This window comes from Dermacentor variabilis, chromosome 4 (assembly GCF_050947875.1).
Source record: "Dermacentor variabilis isolate Ectoservices chromosome 4, ASM5094787v1, whole genome shotgun sequence".
NCBI classification, from domain to species: Eukaryota; Metazoa; Arthropoda; class Arachnida; order Ixodida; family Ixodidae; genus Dermacentor; species Dermacentor variabilis.
The window spans coordinates 8,921,599-8,947,868 of NC_134571.1; the positions used below are offsets into that span (position 1 = coordinate 8,921,599).

The 26,270-nt window shown below is 45.1% G+C and overlaps 1 protein-coding gene across 1 annotated transcript in view; it reads left to right on the forward strand.

Annotated features, from left to right (window-relative positions):
• Window positions 1–26,270, forward strand: part of ArgRS (arginine--tRNA ligase-like protein) — an 83,416-nt gene that overhangs the window by 18,534 nt on the left and 38,612 nt on the right. Inside the window, exon 7 of the mRNA XM_075688064.1 lies at window positions 3,470–3,574. Within this exon, the coding sequence (XP_075544179.1) occupies window positions 3,470–3,574 (105 nt within the window). The remainder of the gene's footprint in view (window positions 1–3,469; window positions 3,575–26,270) is intronic.

A 26,270-nucleotide genomic window follows, 5' to 3' on the forward strand; every position in this document is an offset into this window, starting at 1 on the left:
AGTAGGACCAATGCAATGCAACTTGGTAGTTGATCTGTTTTTCCTGCTGTCATCTCCATCTGCTGGTGCCATTCACAAGCTACACCAGATAAACTAGCCCAAGAACAGTGTGTGTTGACATGCAGGCTTTGCAAGTTTTAGCATTAAAAGCACGGCCACCTTAAAGTGTCCCTAAAACGGTTTAGACAAATTTTGTAGATGCATAGGGTACAGCTTCAGTAAAACACTCGCACCATAATTTAAGTGAAGCTTCTCATATTAATAGAGCTATGGATGATTACAAGTTACCCTCCTCCTTAGTGATGCTTTTTCTCCTCGACTTATTCGCCGAGTGCTCGAGGCTAAGCTCTGCCTTCACTGGTTCTGCGTCATGATGTGATATCATGATGTGCATTTGTCTTGGAGCCAGTTCGCGAAGCCTCTCCAACCTCTCTGCTAGCCGCCTTTCCTTCGATCCCCAGCGAGATCCAAGCAGCGGTCATTGTGAGCGTTCTGTAGTAGCACTGAGCGTGTTCTATATTCCGGTAACTGCAGGCGCGCTGGAGTTTTGATGTATAGGCGGAGGCGTGAACTAATGTCCTTCATACTATTACTGCTGTAATGAAGGAGCTTTAGTGTAAATGTGAGCGACCCGCACGATGCAGCCACCTGGTGGCGCAGAGCTTAACCAGACAAACACGGAGCTAATATTGCTGTAACCAAGTGTAAAACATTTTAAACATTTAAAAAGGACTGTGTTCACGATTACGCTCCTGCAGAAAACTTACATTTGCAGCAAAGCACTTGGTTGCTGCTATATTAGCTCTTTGTTTGTCTGGTTGAGCTCTGTGTCACTAGGTGGTTGGCACCATGCAGGCTGTTCACATTTGCACCTCCGATTACCTGGTACAACACCTAGTCCGCTTGCACTTACCAGAATACCGGACGAGCTAAAGCTCCCTATTATGGTAGTAATTCTCCAACGGGAAGGATTACAATGGCTGCAAATGTGTAGATGTGTTGCTACAATATGCAACAGTTTTTCACAACAAATTGATAGGCTCGAGAAGGCTAAGTTATCCTGTGCATTTATTATCACTAACCTGCGAAAAGCTTTTAAAGTGGGTAAAAAGCCCTGCTGAGAAACAAGAAAAACAGAAAAAGGAAAAGAGGTTTGCTGTGGTGCCCTATGTACATAAATTATCCCATGGTTTACGGAACATGGCCAATAGATATGACGACAGTACAGTTTTCTCGGCCTCCCATCAAGTTGTCTGTTATGTGCCCTATGATAAATAGGAAACTTGAACAGGGTGGCAAAAGAGAAAAGATGATTGCGGTGTTAGACTTGTGTCCCCTTTTGTGCCTTGTAACACTGGTATGGTTTATCAGATTTCACTCACGTGTGGGAAAACTTACATTAGACAGAGCGGCAGGTGCATTAATATTAGACTAAAAGAACACAAATATTCACTTAACAACCCTAATGCTTCACATCTAGCGTCACATTGTTTCAATTGCGGTTGTAAACCTTTGTTTGAAGACACAAATGCCAAACCACACAGGAAATAATCGAGGCATTCCAAATCAAGATTAGGAGATACTTGTGTTAGCCATGCATCTTTGTCTCTGTTAGAATGCGAATTTCAGTATCTTCACAGCACGTGTGTTAATCGGAAGTAGTGTCTTTTTGTTGTTTCCTTTTTTTGACTTCCCTACCTCCTGATATGTTTAACTGATGTCTTTATACTTTGTCATGTTCCTATGCTGTGGTTTTTTGCATTCACCTATATATATATGTTCTTCGTTTCAATAAAAATTTAGTGGAGAGTTAGCGCTCGTCCTGTGTGCTTCTAGTCTGTGTCCGTGTCCCTTCGCACTACAATCCAAGATCATGTTAAGGTGCACTGTAGTGGAGGAAGAGTCCATCGCCTAATGGTAATGGTATTGGGCTTTTATGCTAGAGGTCCTGGGCTTGAATCCAGCCATAAGAAAATTTTATAGATATATAGAAAAAATTCATTCATACACAGCGACAATTGGCCCCAGGGGCACATAACCGCACACCCACTAGCACATATTGGCCCGTATTTTTAGACTCTACTATCCTTGGGATTAGCCCAAGAAGGAGGCTGGAAACATCTGATCCGGAAAAGTGGTGGTGACCCGCCAAGAAAGACTTTGCGTTTAAATATAGGGCAAGCCGCATTCAGGAACCAGAGGTAGGCACCGATTAACAATGGGTCAGAAACTTCTAACAAAAATATTATAGAGCAAATAATGCAACATAATTATAATGCACGAAATTGACTCATCGATAGAGAGGTCATTGTTACGTTGATGTGTTTGAACCACTCTTGAAGCAAGGGCTCAGTGCGCTACCCTTGTATGCCTGCATTGATCATAGAATATTACATGTTCATCTGTATCAATTATAGCATCACCACATGCATCTGGGAAAGCAATGCCAAAACTCTTCCCTGTTGAAATCAGGTGTCACACACTAAACAGTAAGAACACCTCCCAAACAAAGAATAGTGGCCACAAATGTTAATTTTGCCACCAGAAGGCTAAGCGAGCCTGTATTAAGTTTATTTTGACCATTCAAAGTGAGTCTATAGCATACCTTTCAGGACCTGCATCGTGTTTTGCTCCCATAAAGGCTCGGCATACTTTATTAAGTTCATCATTTTACGGTTTGAAATGAAAAGTGCAATTTATAAAGCTTTCACAATGCAGTTACACTGTGAAAAGACCAGTGTATACCAAAAATAAATAAAAGCCGTCTGGTAGAGTTTTCTTGGGCCTTAATGGGGCTAATGTTTATTGGGCATTCAGACATAGCAGTCAGCTGTTACTTTTACATAGTATTGTACACCTCTGATTCTTATGTTGCCACTTCTATTCAAAGTGAGAAATGCACTGAGCAGCACCATTTCTAGTATCCGTGCTTGCTCAGAAGCTAAGGACATCAGTTATTGAAAGCAGGTTACACCGCATCTTCACAGCTAAGAGAGTATAGCGCTTCGCAGCTGTGAAACTGGGCCTGATTGTTATTATGTTTTGCAAGCTTTAGTAGGCCTTTTTCTGCTTCAAAACATCCGCCAGCCTAATCTCGGCCTCAGTTATTGTTCAAATTACGATAAACTGTGAAATACGCATGCCAGTGTACTTATCTATGCACATAGATTCATCGCAAGAGGCTTGTCTACATAACAGTTAAATGATTTTCCATCTCATAAAATGCTTACACTATGCATATGTATGTGTACTGATTGCAAAACTGATTGCACTGCTATTAGCTTTTCAGCCTGCCTTGCAGAAAAGCTAGCTTTACAATTAAGAAATTTATCTATTGAGCTGCAAAAGCAGTACTTAAGCAGTTTTCAAGACCCTTTATGTACATTGGCAGGGAATATCATGATAGGCCTGTCTTGAATTTGCAGTTGGTGCAAATAAAAAAACAAAGGCTTTCTGTCTCTTTATTTAGAGTTCCAAACCATTTACGAACGTTTGGATGCAACACTAATAGAGAGAGGGGAGTCCTTCTACCAAGACATGATGGGAGAAGTTGTCAAGGACCTTGAAGAGCAAGGTAAGGACCACTAAAAGCTTCCTTGCTAAAAGCAAATTTTATGTTCATCTGCTATATTCACCCTTTTTGATGGTTGCTTCCTACAGGCAATTAGCCATACAAATGTTTTTTTCTTGAGTTTTTGTATTGACTGCAAAGTTTCTTACTAAATGTCTACAGCCAACACTGAATGACAGGCAGCAAGTGTCATTTGTTGTTTAGAGCAAGTACACAGGATGACGAAGAAGTTTGGCAAGCAACTCACTTTCTTGTGAAAGCATGGTCAGAGGAGACGGACCAATGCAAGATCTCCGGCTGCAGTGATGTCGCACACGTCATGTAAAGCAAATGAAATGTACTATCGCACTCAGTATGAACTACAATGCACAACTGCTTTGCCACATGCTTTTGCATGGTAGCTCATACTGAGCGCGATAGCACACCAGTGGTTCACCAGTGGTGATATTGGAATATGATGCCGCCAGAGTGAAACATGACGCTGATTTTGCACCACTTGCAGCAGTGAATAGTGGCGCATTCGGGTTATTGTCTATTAAATGTGTGCAGTATACTTCCAATGGCACTATGACACATGCACTGTGAAACAGATAGCTAAAGATGCTTATCACAAAGAGTTACTAGTGGTATATGTGAATGCGATGTTCGACAACCTGCAAGAAGATTTGGTTGTACTGGAAGGGGAAACTGAGTGCATGCCAACATTTTAAGATAACATGGGTGGCGAATAGTATGGGGAAGGTGCCGTGACGGGTGCCTACTGCTCTCAATCAATTTCTTTTAATGCAAAGCTTTCTTTACAAACCGCCAAGTGCCTCTCGCTGACCGTTGCTGCCAGCTGCTGCTACAGTCTCTCCGAACTGCTCACACTCAGCTGCAGGATGATGCCCCATAACCTGCAGCAGTGGAAGGTAGAGGGGGGAAGCCAGCCTGCACGTACAAGTTGTTGGCTGCTAATGGAGAGGGTGAGGGGGTCGTGACATGGAGAGCCGTGATAAGACAGGGAAGAGGGCACCAGAAGATATGGCCTCATGTAGCACATGCATTGCACAGTCTAGTAATCGCATCGACAGTCGCATCTGTGCCTACAGGGGGAGGTTGGGTACCCCATACAAATGGCACAGAAAGTCAGCTTGCCTTTTTCAAGCCCTGTAATGCTGGGTGCATTCAAAGGTGCATTGCAATGCAGAGCTCCTTGTACGGGGCATCCTTGAGCCAGATGAGAAGGCGTGCATGACCACTGCCTCGTCAGCTTCTCTGCATATAGATTCCAACAAGGCATGTTGGATCTTCATCATTTTTTAAAGCGAAGCTTTCTTTGTCTCTTCCTTTGACTTTTCCACTGCTACTGCTGTTGCTGTCTTGCACGCCGTGTCAGGAGGTAATTCAAAGCATACGTGTGCATGGCAGGGGCATGGCACAGAAGACAGGCGACGTGAGAAACTCGTTTCAACCTTTCCATCACATCGCATGTGCACAATGCCCTCTGGAGCTCCCTGGGCATTTCCATAATACCCTCTTGACAGCTGTAATTATCGGTGACTCCCTGCAAGAGCATTGCAGAAACTGTAGTGCTTACCTGCAGTGAATAGAGGCAGAGAATGGGTAGAGTCTATGCAGTCAGGAAACGAGTAAATGACAGCCTTGCCACCCATCGTTTGCAGTTTCCATACATAGGTGAAGGGTGGGAGAGCGAAGTGATGGCGTGAGAAACGCTACTACTAAGCATGGTACTGTATGTTTCTGCTATTTCTGAAAAATAAACACCATGAAAGTTTCATTAAAGCACCGTAACATCTAGGCAATACTGCAGAAGCAGTCACACGTCAAATAAACACTTCTGTGCCCACCATGTTGTGGGTTTGATGCCAATTGTGGCAGCCTCATTCCGATAAGCATGAAATACAAAAACACTTGTGTACTTAGATTTAGGTGCACGTCAAAGAACCCGAGAGGGCCCAAATTAATACTTAGTCCGACACTGCAACATGCCTAATGATACGATTGTGGTTTTGGCACTTACAGCCCCATAATTAAAGTTAAATTAAGTTAAGCACTTCTGCCACGTTGCAGTGTGCTAAGTGAGGCAATACCAATGCTAACCTTCTCGAAGGTTATGAACAGGGGGGCATAGCAGCACCTCAAACGAACACATCTCGCTGTGTGTTCTGTGTACTATGCAGACATACAGCAGTGGTGCACACAAAGTAACGTTTAAAATCAACTAACGACTCTCGTTTTGGACCGAACGCTGAATAAATTAAACATTTGGCGTCAACATCACCGTTAAGTGTCGTTAATCAAAGGGAACAGCACAGAAAGCTCTGCTTACATCGATTCTCACAGCGTGTGGGATCTGCATAATTTTTTTGACACGAGATCTAGTGGCCAGAAAACGTACCATACGGTTGCAGTTTAGCTATATGCTGAACGTTGGTGAAGAAAGATTGCTTTTTCTGGGAGTGCATTAACCGTTAAGAAAGAAGCATAACTGTATTGTCATTTTTTGTGTTCTCAATTGCGATGTTGACACCGGGGAGTCGTATGAAATGGAATCGTATCAACGAGGCTCTAGTGCTGGGGCTGGGCAGTATTGAAGGTACATGTATCTTAGATACTTTATTAAGGCACTCTTGGTTTTCTTGTACAGTGAAACCTCTTTAAACCAAAGTTGACTGTAGTTCGAAAAAAGTATGTATTAAATGGTAGTACTGCTTAACTGAAATAGCGTGAGATTGCCCACTTACCTGTTAAAAAACGGAACTCAGAGCGAGTGCAATGAAAGGGCAAAAAACATGCAGTGTTTATTTACTTCGCGCAACAAAAGTCAATTTTTTTCGTTTGATGCCAACGCGTCCTAGCAGCGGCCTCAAACTTACATAAGCTGCAAGCCAGCTTTTCTACCAGCCCCCTCTTCTAGGAAGACACCCACATGAGGTTGACGTATGAGGCTCACGCAGCTTCTGTCACTGTCAGACCTTTATCACCCGTGCTGTCGCTTTCCGTGTCCTCATCACTGTCATTAGGTGAAACTTCGGCAATAACAGAGGCAATTATGGCGAAAAGTCAAATCTCGTAGCCAACATTTTTTTGCGGTTGCAGCAGCACTGCCAAGCAACTTCTTCGCATTCCGAATGCCACTCACCCTAGTCAACGAGTCCAGCCCACTTATAACAGCCGCAGATATAACGAACGCTCGCTTAGTACGAACGAGGGCGGTGCTACCGTCAAAATATATATTGGGGCAATGGCACAGTGTCTCACATAGAACGAACTGTTGTGGCCTCAACACTCGGTTAGAGCGATCGCGAAGCTGTCGGGCCCCTGTAGTTGACCGAGCCGGTGGTGTTTGGTGCGGTTTCGCTGGACTGCGAACCCGCGGCAGGCGAATTTCAAGCACTTTGTGTTCCCCTGACACGACGCGAACAAAGAGCGCACAAAGCGTCCCCCGGCGCTCCTTTGCGGGTAAAATAAAGTAAAAAAAGAAAAAGCGCGCATTGAAAAATGAAAACGAAAAAGCGCGCGAGAGAAAGTGGCGCCGCCCGCGTCGCTGTGATGCATCCACGTGATCTGCGTCGGCCAATCCGAAAAGTCAGGCGTCTGCTCTACCGGCTCAAACCGGTTCTCCATTTGTTGCTCTGTTGCCACCCCGCACTGAGGGCATTGCGCCGTCGATTCTTTCTGTGCGATGGCACTGCATTGACATCGTTGCCGCATCCGTGCCTTTCCCAGATCGGGGAGTTGAAGGCTGCCTCAGCGCGCGAGCCCAAGGGCTTGACTTGCGCCTGGTGCGATGGAGGACTGTACGCCGACGTCTTCAGGTGCTAAAAGGAAAGCTGTCGACATCGCAACGAAGATGGCCATTGTTAATGATGGCCATTGTTAATGGGCATCATTCATGCGTTCAAGGTGTGCTACCGGCGGCGCGTCATCCAACGCTTGTTGATCGCGATTGATGCTGCCATGCCAATTCGCATCAGCTTGCTTGCCGCCGTGGACATGTTGAAAGCGGCGTGGATGGAACTCACCGCGGAGTGCATAGAAAATTGCTTCCGCAAGGCGGGTTTTATGGGCCCAGGCACCGAGGACGCCATAGATCACCCACCGGAAGGCCGGTCGCACGAGGACTTGTGGCAATGCGTCGTTGACACGCAGCTGGCTGGACCTGACGTTGCCTGGGACGATTTCGTTTCTGCTGATGACGGCGCCGACATTGCGGAGCCATGCACTGAAGAAGCTATTGTGCGTGAAGTGTGAGCCCTTCCTGACTGCCCAGAGACCGACGAGGACGATGACGAGGATGCTGCTCTACCGCTGGTTGCTGTGAACGCTTCAACCGCGATCGGTTACATCGCGTCGCTTAAGGAACTCGTGTGCAGCAGAGGCCTTGGCGATGAACATATTACCGCGCTAGAAAAATTAGAAACGGCAGTGATGCGATCAGCTTTGAAGAAGCAGACATGCATCACGGACTTTTTTCAAAAATAAAGTGAACTTTCGTCTCGCTTGCTCTTTTTTCCCGTATTACTATTATTATTATTATTTCCCGTATAGGTGGTCCACTTAGTACGAACTTTGGATACAACGAACAAATGCCACGTGACGATCAAGTTCGTTATATGTGGGCTGGACTGTAGATCCCTCTCGCATTCCAGCGCCGACTTCATACCATGTTCAATAGCACGAACAATGTCCAATTTTTCTTCTATGCTGAGCACCCGGTTTTTGTCCAACCTTCGGCATGACACGAGTCCTAGCTTGCACGATGCCACAACACAGGCCACAACACTCTCTGGCACAACGCCGAGATGATGTTGATGTGGCTTCACCCTTCCAAGTGCCCTCTCCGTTTGTGCTTGGAAGCCGTTCTGATCTCTGAGGCTCGTTGTTCTGCCAGGCCGATCTACTGCCGTGATTAGAAATGTGATGTACCACTGTGATTGCACAACGAAAAGTGGAAATACTATGTGTTAACCAACATGTACGCAATAAGATGGTACGGTTTATGTGGATACAAAACACATTATATTCAATGGCTGCTGAGTCGGGGATTTGACTTTATTACTTTTAAAATGAAGCTACTGTTTAAGTGGGTATGGTTTAACGAGGTTTTATTGTATCTATATTTTCCCATACATCCCATGAAATATTGTGTATCTTAAAATACAAGATAAACCTATAGAAAAATACACAAAAGGCATTCACAGTCACTGAAGCTAGCAGATGACGCAGGTAATGCTTAACCTACAAGACGACACTTTTATGCTAATATTCTAATAATGAAACACAATTGAGAAATTCAGATACTGTGGGGCGCTAGTATTAATAATTGGCAAAGTTTGAGTAATTAACCTCCTAAATATTGTTGTTTGGAGGAATGATGCAACTGCAGGATTGAAGTCATTTAGCCTTTTTCTAGAAATGTGGTACTTAGAAGCAGTTTTGAGAAATATGAACTGAACATGTTGTGAAATGCATTGCTGTTCCAGCTAAGAGCTTCTTTACTGAATTTTGCGCACTACAAAAATATATTATCTGGAAGAACGGTGCATTTAGCTGCAGATTTTGAGTACTTGAGTACACATTACGAGCATTGATCCAGTCAATGTTAATACTCTCGCAGGCGCTCCTTAATGATATTCGAACCTGTGGGCTGTGCATTGGGTGTGCATTTAAGAACACGATCCGGAGCTCTCCACTACTATACGGCATGCCTTATAAACCACTGTGCTGTTTTGGGACGTTTAACCTAAAGCCCCTCAAATTTCAAAGTAGCGACACGCTTTGAAGAATGCCGCCTCCTCTTCGTGCGTCCTGGCTCAGGCCGACGCCATGTCGCTGTTGGCGTTATGGCATTACGTGGGCCCTCGCGCCAGCTTCATTTGTTTACAGTCGCTCTCCACCACCATTTTTGCTTGAGAAGCGTCTACTGACTGGTGAGTAACACGTGTTGGCGCCATTGCTCTTCCATGTTGTTTTGGTTTGCAAATGCCTTCAACTAAGTTTTGTGGCAAGTGCGACGTCCCTTCACGGCATTTTCTATCAGCATGACCTGCTGCACCTTTGTATGCCAAAATAGTTTCAGCAAAGGCTAGAAGCTCTTCCTGATACCATCCGGTAAACGCGACGAGTTAAGAAAAACATGGATTCATCGAATTGAGAGGGAGAACATATTGCACAGTTCACTGTGCAAGTTGCCATTTGTCTGCATGCTTTAACACAATTCCACTGCGATGTGTACTTTGTTTATATAAGCAGTACGTGGTAGTATTTCGTGTGCTTATAATAGTTTTGTGTGGCAATGGGCTTAAATACGTGGGCCTGTGAGCCTGTGTGCAAAGACGTGATTATGAAACTTTTATTAAGATTCAGCTCAGTCCATTTGACAAACTTTGAGACTGGAGTGTGACAACTCATCTTAGAAAAGCAACTCTCTGCTTTTTGTGGTTACTTACTTGCCTTCTTTAGAGCAAATAGCTTTGTTTGCCTCTTTTGTTCAGGTTCATCATTGGCGCTCGCCCAGTGGATTTGCGATACGAAGGAAAAGCATGCATGCTCTCCCAAAACTGAGTTACAGGGCGCGTTCGTCAACGAACGACAGCATCATAGGTCTTTGAGACATACGTGCTAAGTTGTGTGAGCTTTAAAGTGTGTGGAAGTTAAGGTGGAGGGGTGGAGCACTCGCAGAGAAGACGTGTGGTCGCCTGCTTGTTTACTGGTTGGTCTAGTTGTCGGCTGCTCATTCGTTTTGTCATTTGCACGCTCATTTAGTCATTTGCTTGCGCATTCATTCAACTATTAGTTCGTACAGCCACTATGTCTCTGAGGTGCACTTGTTGTTGGACACTTAGGCTGCTGCGTTTAATTACGTAATGAGACAACAAATGGTGCCTAAATATCAACGACTGCATCATTTCACTTACTGCAATTTCGGCCGCATCATAGCTTGGCAATTCTTTGCACGGTCATCAATAAAGTCGTATCTTGCAAATGTTATTTTAGAGCGAGCGCAACCATCCTCAATGCATGCGCCTTAGTGCAACTTGGTTTGCAACAAGTGCGTCACTTCGTAATAACGCACAATGAAATGTAATTTGTGATTAGTCACAAACCTGAAAAAATTATTTACTCAATGTGAGCTCACTATGCTCTTGTTTGAGCCTGAATGAAGTGCTGTTATCACATTCCCGAATCGTGAATGAATACTAAAGAACTGATTTCATTTTCTATGTACGCAGAATCCTGACTCGCTGATTGGCCACACATATTTCTGCCGGTTTTGAGGCACGAGAAACATAATAGCACCAGCGCCCACCTCTGAGCCTTTGTGCTTGCTTATAAGATTGGCAAGCGCGCACGTTGGCGGCACTGTAGCTTGTAGTACTCTATCGAACCTTCATAGCAGCAGTCGTGCCCTCTGCCAGCCTTTGTGTGCCATAGCTGATACCCGCTGCGAATTCACACATTAAGGATGGTGTGGTATATTTAGGTTACTGAGGGCTTGCTAGAGGCCTGGATGTTGCCATTCGATTGTAAACATATTATTTACGACCTTTTGCAACAAGATATTGCAACACCAGCTTGACAGATGTTGCGTACCTAATGGTAGCGCACGCAATACATTAGGAGTCATGGTATGGTGTTAGCGCTTGTTTAGATACTTTTTTAAAAATCGTTATCAAAACATGACAAGGAAATCTGCAATCATTGAATTTGTATAACCTTCCATATAGAAATTCCATGCTGTACACAAATTTACTCCGAGCTAGAAAGCTAATGCGAACGCTTAAGGCACACTGCTTTGCTATGCGTGCATTCACTCTGCGAAAGGTCGTCTGCTACGCTCAAGCGTTGTGCGAAAGAGAGGAGAAACGAGGAAGAGTGAAGGCAGAGAGAGGAGAACGTCACCACTTTACAAAGTTTCAGGGGCTTTAGTTCAACCTCACAAGTTAAGTTCTGGGACTTTGTTAGAAGGTCAAAAGAAATTCTTACATGTCAGTAGAGAAAATTTGAATGACAAGGGCTCTGTTGGCCGGAGATAAGGAACTTGCAAGCCAACTATCATAAATTTGCAGCAGCCTCGACAGCAGAGCTATGAGTACAAGCTAACATATTGTTACGCATGAAGAAAACGAAGACCCGTGAACGTGCTTGTGGTCCCGAGTGGGGGAAGGAAGAAGAGAACGACGCTGAGTTGATCAACCAGCTGGCCGCTCTTGCGCTCAGCTTCGCGACCTTAAGTAAATGGTCCCCTTCATCCGTAAGGGTTATAAACGGTCTCCTTCGCACGTAACAAAGTGGTGGAGGTGCGGGTTACCGCTCACAACAACAAAACCGTCACTGCCTCAGCTTTGTCGAAGCCGTCGACTTGCCGGCCTCCCGCCATCAGCCTTGACTGTCTTCGAGATGCCAGAAGAAGGAGCCGCTCCGAGGGCAGCGCCTAGCAGTGCACTGCCATACTACCGAGTTCCACCCATATTCGGAGGCAAAGCGGGGGAAGATGCCGACGAGTGGCTCGTCCACTACAAACGAGCGAGCAAGTCCAACGGGTTTGATGCGACCGCTCAGCTCACCAATGTGGTGTTCTCCCTGACCGATACCGCCCTCGTGTGGTACGAGAACCACGAGGACGCGCTTACGACGTGGGAACATTTTGTTGACGAGCTAAAGGCGTGTTTTGGGGACTCAGTCACCAAAAAGAAGCGTGCGGAGCAGACACTGTCGCAACGGGCGCAGCTACCAGGTGAGACATGCACAACATATATCGAAGAAGTGTTAAAGCTGTGCAAAGTGGTCAATGCTCGCATGTCGGAAGAAGATAAAGTTGGACATTTGCTGAAAGGAGTGGCTGAGGATGTGTACAATTTTCTAATTGGAAAGGAGAGCCTCGGTTCTGTGTCCGATGTCATTCGGCACTGCAGAGCGTTTGAAACGCTCAAGATGCGTCGGATTGCGCCAAAGTTAGGTCGGTTGGCAAACATTACGACGGTTGCCAGTGTGGACACGAGTCCTTGCCTCGACCTTCCTTCGACCATCCGACAAATTGTCCGCGAGGAACTTTCCCACTGCGAAGAGTTGTTGCATTCAACTGCTGACCACCATGGCGTGTACACGTCACGCGAGGCTATGACGGCGCCACATTCGGCCTCTTGGCAAACGATGGTTACCGCAGCGGCCGTAGAGTACAGTGCAGCCCCACAGTCGAGGATGACAACACGCCCGCCGACTCCGCGCTATGACCAACGCGCTCAGTGCACGCCTTCTCGACGCCCGGTGTATCGTCGTGACACATGCCACGAACCAACCCACTACACGCGGGAAAATGATAATATCCGCTTCATCGACGAACGACCAAGGTTTCGACCTCTCCCGGTGTGTTATTCCTGCGGTGTCCCAGGTCATATATCGCGGTTTTGCAACCAGCGTATGACCACGTGGTATGGCCAGCCGTCAGAGTTTTCTTGGCCCTCCAAACGGCCACATAGTGCCCCGTGGCCAGCACACGTATCATCTGGCGACGAGTATTGGCCGAGCAGCTCCCGGAATCGCTCCCCGGCATCTGGCAGAAGTTTGACACCCCCACCGCAACGCCGTGCTCCCCGTTCTCCGTCACCGCTATGTCACACCGCGTCCCCTTCGTCACTGGAAAACTAGCTAGCGCGGCCGATGGAGGTGAGGTCGCTGGAGACGTGCTACTGACAGAAATACCTCCTGTGTTGATGCTGAAAAACAAAGTGCGCGTGCTTGTAGATAATGTCCCTGTGATGGCTCTGGTGGACACAGGCGCAACAATATCGGTCATGAGTGTCTCTTTTAAACACGTGTTAGGGCGAAAGGTTTTGTTTAAATGGGACGAAGATTCAAAGTTCTGTGGAGTGAGTGGCGAGCTGTTGCGACCTATTGGGGTGTGTAGTGCTGACGTGTTTTTGGGAGGCCATGTTATTACAACAGAGTTTGTAATTATTCCTCGGTCGACCCATGATGTTATTCTCGGCATGGACTTCTTGCGGGAATGTGGTGCTACTGTCGACTGCCGCACAGGAAAAGTATTCTTAAGTGGTAGGATTCCATCAGGACTCCTGGAGAACCCTGTAGATCGTAAAGCTGCACTGTGTTTTTGTGGTGATACGGTCATAGCTGCATCATCTACCGTTTGCGTTCCCATTGTCTGTTGCGGCGCTGATTCCAACAGCTTCGAAGCTACCGTAGAACCGATGCACTTTAACTGTGTGAAGAAGAATGTGTTGGTGCCACATTGTGTGGTGTCGATCAAAGGCGGACGCACTAGCTTATGGACCGTAAACTGTTCTAAGGAGCCCACTATATTACCAGACGGCATGAAATTAGCCTTTGCCAGGGAACACGCATTCTTATCAGTGGCTGAACTTACAGATGTGCCGGAAGAACCTGATGGCCACAGTTCGGAAACAGCCCTCTTGTCGATTGTAAATAAATCGCTCAGCAAGAGTGAACGCCGAACGTTAGTGGCTGTGCTTTCGAAGCATGTTTCAGTATTCGACTTTGCGCAGAAGGACAAAATACCTGCAATCCCTGCGTCTCGAACACTCCATACCATCAACACGGTTTCGGCAAATCCGATTAGACAAAAGCCATATCGTGTTTCACCATCAGAGCGCCAGATTTATTTAGAAAACACCTTACAGGCCCTGTCGGGCATTGAGTAAGGGGGGCAATGTAACAAAGAACTGTTAAGTACAATGGAAACAACTCAAAAATAAACCTAAGACAACTGTACAGTGGCTGAACTAAAAACAAAACAAAGCACAGCATGATCAAGCATAGCAGATATATAAAAGGAAGGAGATTATGTAAAAAGCATGCACAGGCGTTCACGAAATATTTTGCGATCAGTTATCGTGACGATATCATCGGGAAGACCATTCCAGTGGGATATGGCACGAGGTACAGCAGATAAATTGAAAGCAGTGGTTTTACCGAAAATGCGCTTGAAGCTAAAATGATTGTGTAATCTTGAGGACGTACGGACGGGGGTTTCGAGGGGTAATATGCATGGCTTATCGGAATGAACATATTTGTGAAATAGACAGAGCAAAGCAATCTTGCGGCGGATGTCTAGGGGCTGTAAAGAAATATTGAGCTTGATCTGCATTATACTTGACTTTCGATCAAAATTCCGAGTTATATATCGGGCAGCTCTGTTCTGGATGCGTTCCAGCTTGGTTATTAAATATTCTTGGTGTGGTGACCATACAGCTGATGCAAATTCTAATTGCAGGCGTACAAATGTCAGGTATGCTAATTTACGCACGTCAGCAGATGAATTTTGCAAGTTGCGCCTCAGAAAGCCAAGGGCTTTAGATGCAGTTGCGCAAATTGTAGTGATATGCGGAGACCAAGAAAGGTTACTAGTGAGGCTTACACCAAGGTATTTGTAAGTAGTGGTACGTGACAGGTTCGTGTTATTTATGGTTTATGTGAATATGGAGCTAGTGCGCTTGCGTGAGAATGATATATTATTACATTTGGAAGGGTTAAGAGACATTTTCCATATATTACACCAGTCGGTAATAATGTGAAGGTCATGCTGCAAAGCGGTATGATCGTTAATAGAATTAATTGGTCGGTAAACAACGCAATCGTCGGCAAACAGTCGTATGCAGGAGGAAATGTTTGAAGGTAGGTCGTTAATAAATATTAGGAAAAGCAGAGGCCCCAACATACTCCCCTGTGGTACACCAGACGTTATCAGAGATTATCAACGAACAAGTGCACGAAATGATGAAAAAGGGAGTCGTACAAGAGTCAGCGAGTCCGTGGGCAGCTCCAGTGATTCTTGTTAAAAAAAAGATGGATCTTGGAGATTTTGCATCGACTATCGCCGTTTGAATGCTGTAACAAAAAAGTACGTGTACCCACTCCCACGTATTGATGACGCAATAGACTGCCTTCATTCCGCCTCTTACTTTTCCTCAGTAGATTTACGATCCGGCTATTGGCAAATTCCAATTCATCCTGACGACAAGGAGAAGACTGCCTTTGTAACCCCTGACGGGCTCTTTGAATTTAATGTGATGCCATTTGGATTGTGCAACGCTCCGGCAACTTTCGAGAGATTTATGGACACTGTATTGCACGGCTTGAAGTGGAACATCTGCATGTGCTACCTCCATGACGTCGTCATCTTTGGCCGCACCTTCAGCGAACACAACTCGCGTTTGGATATTGTCCTGAACTGCATCAGAAACGCTGGTCTAGTTTTAACTCTAAGAAATGCCACTTCGGAGACCGCCAAACCCTTGTGCGTGGGCACCTCTTCGTCAAGGATGGCATCTGCCCTGATCCCCAGAAAACAGCAGCCGTTGAAGCGTTCAGTGCACCGCGCTCTGTCAAGGAGCTCCGTAGTTTTCTGGGGCTTTGTTCCTATTTCCGCCGATTTATTCCTAAATTCGCCGACGTTGCCTATCCGCTGACATGCCTGCTACGAAAGGACACCCCCTTCGAGTGGACTCCGGAGTGTGACTCTTCTTTTCGTCAGTTGAAGTTTCTGCTGACGTCCCGACCGGTTCTTCAGCACTTCAGTCCGTCAGCTCCGACGGAACTCCATACGGATGCCAGTGGCATAGGTATTGGTGCCGTCCTAGTTCAACGCTACGGTGACCGCGAACACGTGATCGCATATGCAAGCCACTCATTAAGTAGGGCCGAGCAGAATTACACTGTCACGGAACAAGAATGCCTCGCGGTAATATTTGCGGTTCAGCGGTTTCGTTCTTACCTGTATGGACGCCCCTTTACAGTGGTCACTGACCACCACTCATTGTGTTGGCTTGTGAATCTTCGGGACCCTTGTGGCCGCCTTGCGCGCTGGGCGCTCCGACTGCAAGAATACAGCTTCGCCATCTCTTATAAGAGCGGTCGACGACATGCTGGTGCGGACTGCCTCTCGCGTATGCCACTTAGCACTACCGACTGTGACGCCAACGACTTCGATCACCTCGTGGCTTCTGTGTCGCCGCGTTTTCCAGACTTCGACAGTTTCAAAACCGGACAGCGAAAAGATGATAAATTAACACCGCTCTTTACCGCTACGACCGCCTCAACGGCAGCAAACCATTTCTGTGTACGTGATGGACTCCTGTACAAGAACTTTTTCAGCACTGGTGCACGTTTTCTCCTAGTGGTACCGGAGAGCCTTCGCACAGCGATTCTGAGTGCTGTGCACGACGACCCTAGGTCTGGTCATCTAGGTTCGGCGAGGACGCTCTGCCGGATTCAGGAACGCTTTTATTGGCCTGGAATGCGACAGTCTGTTGAGACGTATGTGGCCAGCTGCATGCAGTGTCAGCACCACAAACGGCCATCTACTGCTCCAGCTGGTCTCCTGCAGCCGATCCAGCCTCCAAGCACGCCTTTCCAACAAGTGGGCATTGACTTCGTAGGCCCATTTCCAAAATCAGCCAAGGGAAACCGTTGGATAGTTGTTTGTGTCGACTACCTCACACGCTACTGCGAGACGGCGGCCGTGCCCTCCGCAACTGCCACTGACGTTTCAACATTCCTGCTGCAATATGTGATCCTGCGACATGGTCCGCCTCGCGTGATCATCAGCGACCGTGGACGACAATTCACAGCGGACCTCGTAGAGGAGCTGCTTCATTTGTGTGATTCCCACTTGCGTCACTCGACACCATACCATCCACAAACGAATGGGCTTACGAAGCGTACCAACCGAACAATTGTAAGCATGCTATCTATGTATGTTTCATCCGACCATAAGAACTGGGATGACGTACTGCCTTTTATGACGTACGCGTTCAACACCGCCAAGCACGAGACTACCGGCTATAGCCCTTTCTTCCTGCTGTACGCACGGCCACCCCGGTACACAATCGACACTGTTTTCCCTTTCTTTAGTCATGAAAATCCCACTGTCGCCGAGACTCTCTGCCTTGCCGAAGAAGCTCGTCATATTGCTCGTTTGCGCACTTTGGCATCGCAGGGCAGATCAAAAGCACCCTACGACATTCGCCACCATCCGGTAACCTATCGCCTCGGTGATTTAGTCTGGCTGTGGACTCGAGTACGGAAACGCGGGTTATACCAAAAGTTTTTGGCCACCTACGATGGACCGTATGTTATTATTAACAGACTCACGGAAGTCATGTATAACATAGCTCGCCTCACGGCGAGTGGTAGAAGAGCTGCCAAGACACAAGGGGTCCATGTCGCCCGCTTGAAATTGTTCACGTCACGACAAATGGATTGACTCGCCCGGCGGGCTTCGTCTGCGATGAGAGGAATGTTACACATGAAGAAAATGAAGACCTGTGAACGTGCTTGTGGTCCCGAGTGGGGGAAGAAAGAAGAGAATGACGCTGAGTTGATCAACCAGCTGGCCGCTCTTGCGCTCACCTTCGCGACCTTAAGTAAACGGTCCCATTCATCCGTAAGGGTTATAAACGGTCTCCTTCGCACGTAACAATATTGAAGTATGTTGAGGCACAAATTGTGAGCATTGTATTGAATACATTTAATCTCTTAGTACTGTAAGATTCGTCGGACGATCCCACCGCTGTTACCAGTTGTAGGAGTTGTCGGACGATCTCGCCGCTGCCACAATTTGCAAGGGTTGAAGGTCGTAGAGAGGAACTTTGGAGGAACTAGGCATACAGGGTTTATTTACAGTATTTACAGTTTAAACAAGAGATACATTCGACAGTCTATGCGTGGCTCCCAAATGGAGCACGCAAGACGAGCATACAGCACGCAGCTTACGAGCACACAGCTCACGAGTACATTGATGAGCACAGAGCACGACGACGAGCAGGAGCACACTGTAGCAGCGACAAACAGCTGCTTATAAACACTCCGGTCGACTTCATCATTCAACGTCATCATAGACTACCCGCCTTTTTGTAGGAGGAGGGCTCACACACTCACGTACACACTTTCACTGCCCCCCCTCCGAGGGCAAATGACCTTCGCAGCACTCGGAGCTGACCTTCGCAACGCGGCCGTCGTGGTGTCCATTGTCTTGCGTCCCTGTAGCCAGATGGTCACGCCCGACCCCAGCCGGCGCCTCTAAATTCCAGAGCTGCCTTTCTCCTGTAGTCGCCACGTGTGTCAGCAGACTGTGACGAATCCTGGGGCCCCCGCACCGCAAAGCACCCTATGGAGGGGGGTGGGGGGTGGAACTCTTCTTGCTGCCATAGGCCGCAGTTCTCCGAAGTAAGTTCATGGTTCGTTAGTGCTGTCCTCGCTGGTCCTCTGAAGGGTGCTCCCACCGCGGGTCGTTCGAAACATGTGCAGCGGGCTGAAATAGCTTTGCAGAGCAGTACCCCTGCAGGCCGATCCCAACAGTACCTTCTATCTGTACCTCAAATACTTATTGCCTCAGTATCATGTATCTGTATCATAATGTAATTTAAAGAATCTTTGCCCAGCCATGTGTAGTGTATAGTCTAAGTATTTACTGTGCATTACTTCAGAGAGAAAATTATTTCTAGCAGAAAAGGGGAAGAACAGAGGGTTTTTCTTTTTGATGTTATTCTCATGAGGACGATTTTGTCGCAGCTAATTGAGCATTTGCCATTGTTCACACCAAGCAACCATTTTTGTGAAGTCTTCATTTGATATAGTCTGATCGTTAGTGGAATTTGTGTTTTTGTATAGAACACAGTCATCAGCATAATGTGTTATTTTTGTTGAGAGATTTCTATATGTTGTCATTTAGAAGCAACAGAAACAAGAGAGGGCCAAGGACAGATCCCTGGGTACTACCGGAATCAACAGGAACATTGTGGAGAGGCTTGTTAATCAAAACGAATTGGCATCGGTTATAAAGATAGGCCTTCATCTATTTTATTAACTGACGAATCAACAGGAACAATGTGGAAAGAAGCTTTTTAATCAAAACGAATTGACATCGGTTATAAAGATAAGTGTAGTGTAATGGTGTCAGTACGACGCCAGCCGAGGGAAGGCCGACGAAGCGGCATAACAGCCAGGGCACGGAGCACCACAGAAAAAAGGACAACTGCCTTTAACAAGGACCAAGCAAAGACTGATGTTATTTCCAGTAGAGGGGAAGAGACCATGGGCGCAGCACACAATGTTTGCCATTGTGTGGCGCTAGTGGTCAACACGTTTCAAAAACAAAATGCAAGATGCAACAATAGGCTTTCATCTACGTATTTTAATGACTGGTCATTGTTAATTAAGTACAAATACTAACCTATGATTAGCTTCTTATGGGAAACCTTGTCAAAAGCTTTGCTGAAATTCGTAAACATAGTATCGGTTTGTTTTTTCTTATGATTGTTTTGGCAAAGTTGTGTACTGTTTGAACCAACTGAGTAGTGGTTGAAAAGCCAGGCCCGAATGCAGGCTAAGCTTTTGTCAACACCTTATGTTCATCAAGAAAACTAAATATATGTTTATGAATTATGTGTTTTAATAATTTACATGCTGTTCAAATAAGTGAACTAGAGTGGTAATAGACAGCTTTAGTTACATGTACACTGAGACTTCACGCACGCAAACATGAAAGCTCTACGTACCATACGCGCACTGCACCTGAAACGCTTTTAGCTACACGTATGCGACGCACGCTAAAAGCGACCATGTATCGCCATCTATCGCCAGGTATAAACACTGCTGTAGCCATTGACATCCAAGACAAATCAAAGCCAAGCCAGTCAAGTTGGATTGGCATGCAAAACACGTAAAAGTGTGTTATTGTGCCTATCGGAGCTTCGCAATGCCTAGAAGTGCTATACCGCATGTTGTCCTCGAATGCGTTGCACTCCCTTACGTCTCTCAACAAATCCAAGTCGTTTTTAGAAAAACAAAGGCATGGAGCTACCTTTTCGGCGTGTTTGGCTGCCATTTTGCAATGATGCTCTCGCTTGTTTGATATCACATGTGACCGCCGCGCAGAGCTCTCTATGTGCACAAGGAACACACGCAAACGTTTGAGTCTCACATACGTCCGTGAGACTCACGCAAACCTTTTGCTTTCTACACAGGCGCACTGCTCACACGTGAGAGCTCTACGTACGCAAAACCTTTACGTACGTGAAACTAAAACTGTCTAATTTTGAATACGTGTCTTATTTCCTGATTTATGAAAGGTTTTATTCTGGCCGTTCTTCACTCTGCTAGCATGCCATTCTCAAGTAATTTTCTAAATAAGACACACATGTACTTTGAAATCCATTGTCCATCACATTCTCAAGAGGCATTTTTATTTATTTATTTATTTATTTATTTACACATACTGCAATCCCGTTACGGGATTTTTGCAACATGGAGATACATCATTATGACATGATTAGCAGGGCAAACAAAAGAAATATTACATGGACTAGTAAAAAGACAATACAGATGTCATGAAATAAAAGATACGCTTCGAGTACAATTGAACCAATGCATCTACTACAAGTGCAAATGTAACAGAGCGAAAATAAGAAAATTACACAATATGGGACATAAACAAATTCAGGGATGGCTGCAACACCACATTGTTGGACAGCTGATTCCATTCAGTTATGACTCTAGGAAAAAATGAGTATTTAAAGCAATTTTTGCGGCTAGTGAAGGGGGTAATTGTCAGTGCATGCCGTTGCCTTGTAGCATAACCTGTTGAAAAGGAAATAATCTTAGAAATATCTATGCTGTAGTATCCCTTAATGAGCTGAAACAAAAATTTTAATCTGAGAACACGATTCCTTTGGGTTAGAGTTGGCAGATTGGCTCTGCTTAGCAAGGCTGTCATCGACGTGTGCCCAAAGCTGTTATATATATAATGAACGGCCCGCTTTTGAATACCTTCTACTTTATTAATATCTTTTTTAGTGAAAGGATACCATATTATGGATCCGTAATCTAAAAGTGGCAGCACAATTGCGTTAAATGCAAGAAGGCGAACTTCAGGTGTTGTCAGTGTCAAGGCACTCCTGAGAAAGAAAAGCTTTTGATTGGCGGAATTGCATACAGTGTTGATATGTTTGTTCCATCTAAGATCTTTAGAAATCCAAATACCAAGATATTTTATGTGTTAACCTCAGATAGCAAGACATTACACGCCGAGTACTGGAAGTGCAGATTTCTAAGTTAGTGCGAAATTTTCATAAATACAGTTTTGTCAAAATTGATAGCCATTTGCCAGTCACTACACCATTTTACAACTTTTTCAAAGGCTTCATTTAGTCGTAGTAGGTCACTGACGCTATCTATTTCTGAATACATTACACAATCATCTGCATGTAATCTAATTTTTATGGGGATGTCATTAACGATATCATTAATGAAAACTAGAAACAACAGTGGTCCGAGCACTGAACCCTGTGGAACACCAGACTCAACGGGAAGTCTCCGAGAGGCATGGTTTTTGAATGAAACATATTGATATTGGTTTGAAAGATATGCAGAAAGCCAAGTAGCAATTTTGGCATTACCCAGAGTAACATCAAGTTTGTGGAGTAGCTTTTTGTGGGAAACCTTGTCAAAGGCTTTCGCAAAGTCCATGAAGATTGCATCGACCTGCTTACCTGAATTTATTGTCTTAGCGAAATCGTGTACAGTAATTACTAATTGTGTGCATGTAGAGAAACCCTTTCTGAAGCCATGCTGATGGCATGATAATATTTTATTCTTTGAAAGGAACTCAGTAAGATGTTTATGTATTATATGCTCCAGAAGTTTGCATGATGTTGAAATCAAAGAAATAGGACGATAGTTCAAGACGTGCTGCTTATTACCATTTTTGAAGATGGGTTTCACTGATGCCATTCTCCAGTCGATTGGAATCTCGCCTTCATTTAGTGATTTAGAAAAGAGCACACTCAGATATTTAGAGACCCATGGCGCATAATGCTTTAAGAATTCATTTGGCAAACCATCAGGACCGGGTGATTTCTTAATATCAAGGTTAAGGAGCATGTTAAGTATTCCATTCTCATTAATAGTAACATCAGACATAGGGGGGTATGAAGCATGAAAGTATGGCAATGAACCATTGTCTTGCGTAAACACAGATCTAAAATGTAAGTTAAATGCATCTGCTATTACTGCGCTATCATTACTCAAAACATCATTTACGACGAAAGCATCATTAATTTGCTTACTGGGAGAAATTAGCCTCCAGAACTTTTCAGGAGATGTTGAAATAAATTTAGAAAGTTTCTCCCCGAAATAGCGTTACTTATCTGAAGAAACTTTCATTTTTAGCTCGGAGGAGAGTTCGGAAATTTTAGTAAGCAAAGCATCCAAGTCTCTTGCGGTACGTCTTTTTGTCTTCAGGCGCTTTAATCGTCTTCCTAATTGCAATGTGTCTCGTGAAATCCAAGGAGATTTGCCTTTCCTTTTCTTTAGCATGCAAGGGACAAAGTGTTTGATGCAATCATTTAAAAGATCTTTAAATCGATTCCACAGTGTATGAATGTCTGCGCTGCTGCCTTGAAATGAGTCAAAACTCAACGAAAGCGTATCCAATATGGCGACATCATCTGCGCGCGAGACGTTGAGCACGGAAGTGACATCAACAGATTTCTTCACAGAGACGCCCGAAAGGGTCAACAACACAGCAGAGTGATCGGAAATGCCAGGCAGTACTTCGCACTTTGCTTGCCCCGTAATAGATCCACTTAAGAAAAACAGATCAAGGATGGAGCAGCAGTTACCTTGTATTCTAGTGAAACTGTCAACTACTTGCTGTAGATCAAAAGAAAAAATCATATCAAACAACCTTTCTTGTGGCCTGTCATTAGAAACGTTTAGTGTGAAGGTTGACCAATCCATGTTTGGCATATTGAAGTCTCCGCCTAGAACTAATCGGTCACCAGGCTTCACATGAGCAATCAGGTAACTTTGCAAATGAGCAAAGAAATCAGGAGAGGAATTAGGTGGTCAGTAAAGTGCTCCCAATACATATCTAATTGTGCCATGATAGGCTTTACAGAATATTCCCTCAATGTTCGGTATATCTGGCATTCTCAAAATACTAAAACGCTCCTTGAACAGCAAAGCCACACCCCCACCTTTGCTCCCTCGATCTTTCCTGTGCACCATTGTACCCACTAGAAACAAATTCGTTATCTTTGATAGAATCATTTAATCATGTTTCCGTGAGAATAATTATTTCAGGGTTATGGGCCACCAAGATTCCCTCAAGTTCTGTGACTTTGTTAACCACACTCCGGCAGTTCACGTTAAGTATATTAAGCTCCTGAGGCTTTTGTACAAAACGTCAATCTTGATTTTTCTTTTGTTGAACGCGTGTACCTTTCTTTTCGTCCCAGCCAAAGATTACGCCGTCTATGCTCAGTTTATTGTGTACAAGTTTGACTTTCGAGCCATTTTTTCTTTCTAGAGTAGAACTGTTCCAGAGTTTCTTTCTAATTTCTCGAACTCTATGTGAGCAATCTTGCGATATTGAAACAGCCGTACCCTTCAATTTGTATGCAGCCTTCAAAATTGACATTTTTTCCCGATGGTCGAGAAACCTAAGCATGACCGGTCGTGTATGGCCAGCATTTCTGTTTCCAATCCTATGGCATTTTTCTATATTTGCCACAGAGATACCAAGTTTGCTGTGAAACAAATCTTTTACTCTCTCTTCAAGATCCTGAGAAGATTCTTTGCTTGGTTTGTCAAGACCGTAAATGACTAAGTTGTTTCTGCGACTACGATTTTCTAGGTCATCTAGTTTTTCAACAATGGAGGCTAGATCTGTTTTAACCGTAGACATCGCAGTTTCCATATCCTCGACCCGCTTAGTAACTACACTTATGTTCCTCAGTTGGCGCTCTAAACCATCAACACGATCAGTTAATGAACTGACTTGCTTGCCAATCTCTTTCTGAGACGCCTGTACATCATGTATAGCTGTTTTCAATGAATTTTGACCGGCAAGAAGTTCCATCGATATTTCCTTTTCGGTAGGGCCAGTGTTGGCCTCAATGTCGCCACAAAGCAAAATATTTACCGGAATATTTTGAAGTCGAGCAAGAAAGCATTCAAGACATAGTGGGCAAGGCAGCAGCAGTAAGAACCTATTATCGCTACGATAGCAGGCCGTCGGCAAATATCTACTGACCTGGAATACGTAGAAAAAAGTGCTCCTGAGCATGTTGCCCATTTCGCTGCTGCGTTGCCCACTGGAGTAGCACGGTGCGGGCTTCACATTTAAGTCCTCCTGCAGGGTCACGTGAGTCGACGTCATCCATGGCTGATCCCGTGTGTACGCTGTGATGCCAGGGCTCGATATCTTGTTGACGTGGCACATGTCACCAGGATCCGATAACGGGATGCGAAGCCGTCCTATGTCGTGATCCCACGAGGCATTTGCAGAGTGGCAGCCCAACAAAAGCTCGAACTTTGCCAGGAGAGCCGCAACCAGGAGTACGTAGAAAAAAGTGCTCCTGAGCATGTTGCCCATTTCGCTGCTGCGTTGCCCACTTTTAGAATATCATCATTTAGAATATCATCAAGACTTGGCGACTTCCAAACACCAATTTTTAGCAACAAGTTCAACATACTGTGTTTGGAAACAACATTGGGACTTGAAGGCAAGTCCAGTTAAAAATGAGGCAAGCAATCATTTTTTTTCTTTGAATACACCTTTGAAGTGATCATTGAAGGCAGATGAAATTGTGTATTCATCTTGTATACAGTTATCATCAATAATAAATGTGTCAGGAAAAGAGGAAGATGGAGTCATCACCCTAAATAATCTCTTGGGAGACATTTTAAGAAAAATAGGAAGGCTTGAAATTTTGCAGGAAGGTCGACTGTTTGCAATTTTTGTAGCACCGTCAAACACAACTAGATTCATGGACGTGCTGAGCTGGTTTTTGGTATCAGAAATTGACGGACTGAGCTTCTCTTCAGTAATCGAAATGAGTACTGAGTGGACGAGCCCTGTTTGTCTTTGATAAGTGAAGGTTTAACGCTCTACCTATGAGAGTTGTACACTTGATATATTCATAAACATAGTTTAAAGATCTGACGACTTGTGTTAGCCTGGCAAGTGCTATCATTTTAGGTGTTGCAGTGTGCTTTGTCTTCTTAGCAGATACTATGTACATGTTTAACTATAGTGCAGATTGTATGTAAAATGCTATAGAAGCCATGAATATCAGCCTAACATGTGGTCTTACACTGCTAAGGAATCTCAACCATGTTTACCATTTTTTGCAGCGTCTAACATTTGAGTAAAAAATTTTAAAATAACTTGGTTTAGCAAGCACACAGTAGCAACGGCACAAGAAAATGTATGGATTGCATAGTGCCAATGTCTGGATGGTAAAGGTACAGTGTTATGGTTCACTCTGTGTGGTGATGAAGGAATCGGATGCCAAGCGCCTGAGACACAACGTGCCTAATCGTCATGCTCGTCAGCATGAAAAGACTTGTCTGTCGAGTGTGCGTGACGGGATTATGCACCAGTGCAAATCCTACTATCCACTGTCCTCCATTCAACCCCTCTACACCAGTGAGTGGCTTTTCTCCGAATTCCTCTGTGTGCGCTGAACATTGTGTGGACACGACCCTTTACCAAGGAGCAAGAGAGAATACGGTTGCCCGGATGGTGTAGCATATAAGAAGGCCGGCGAGGTGCCACAGACAGATCTTCTCTGCCCTTGCGTGCAGGAGTGCACACGCCGAACGTTTCTGTACCTTTTGTCTTGGAACATGGCTTACCCGTAACAAGGTA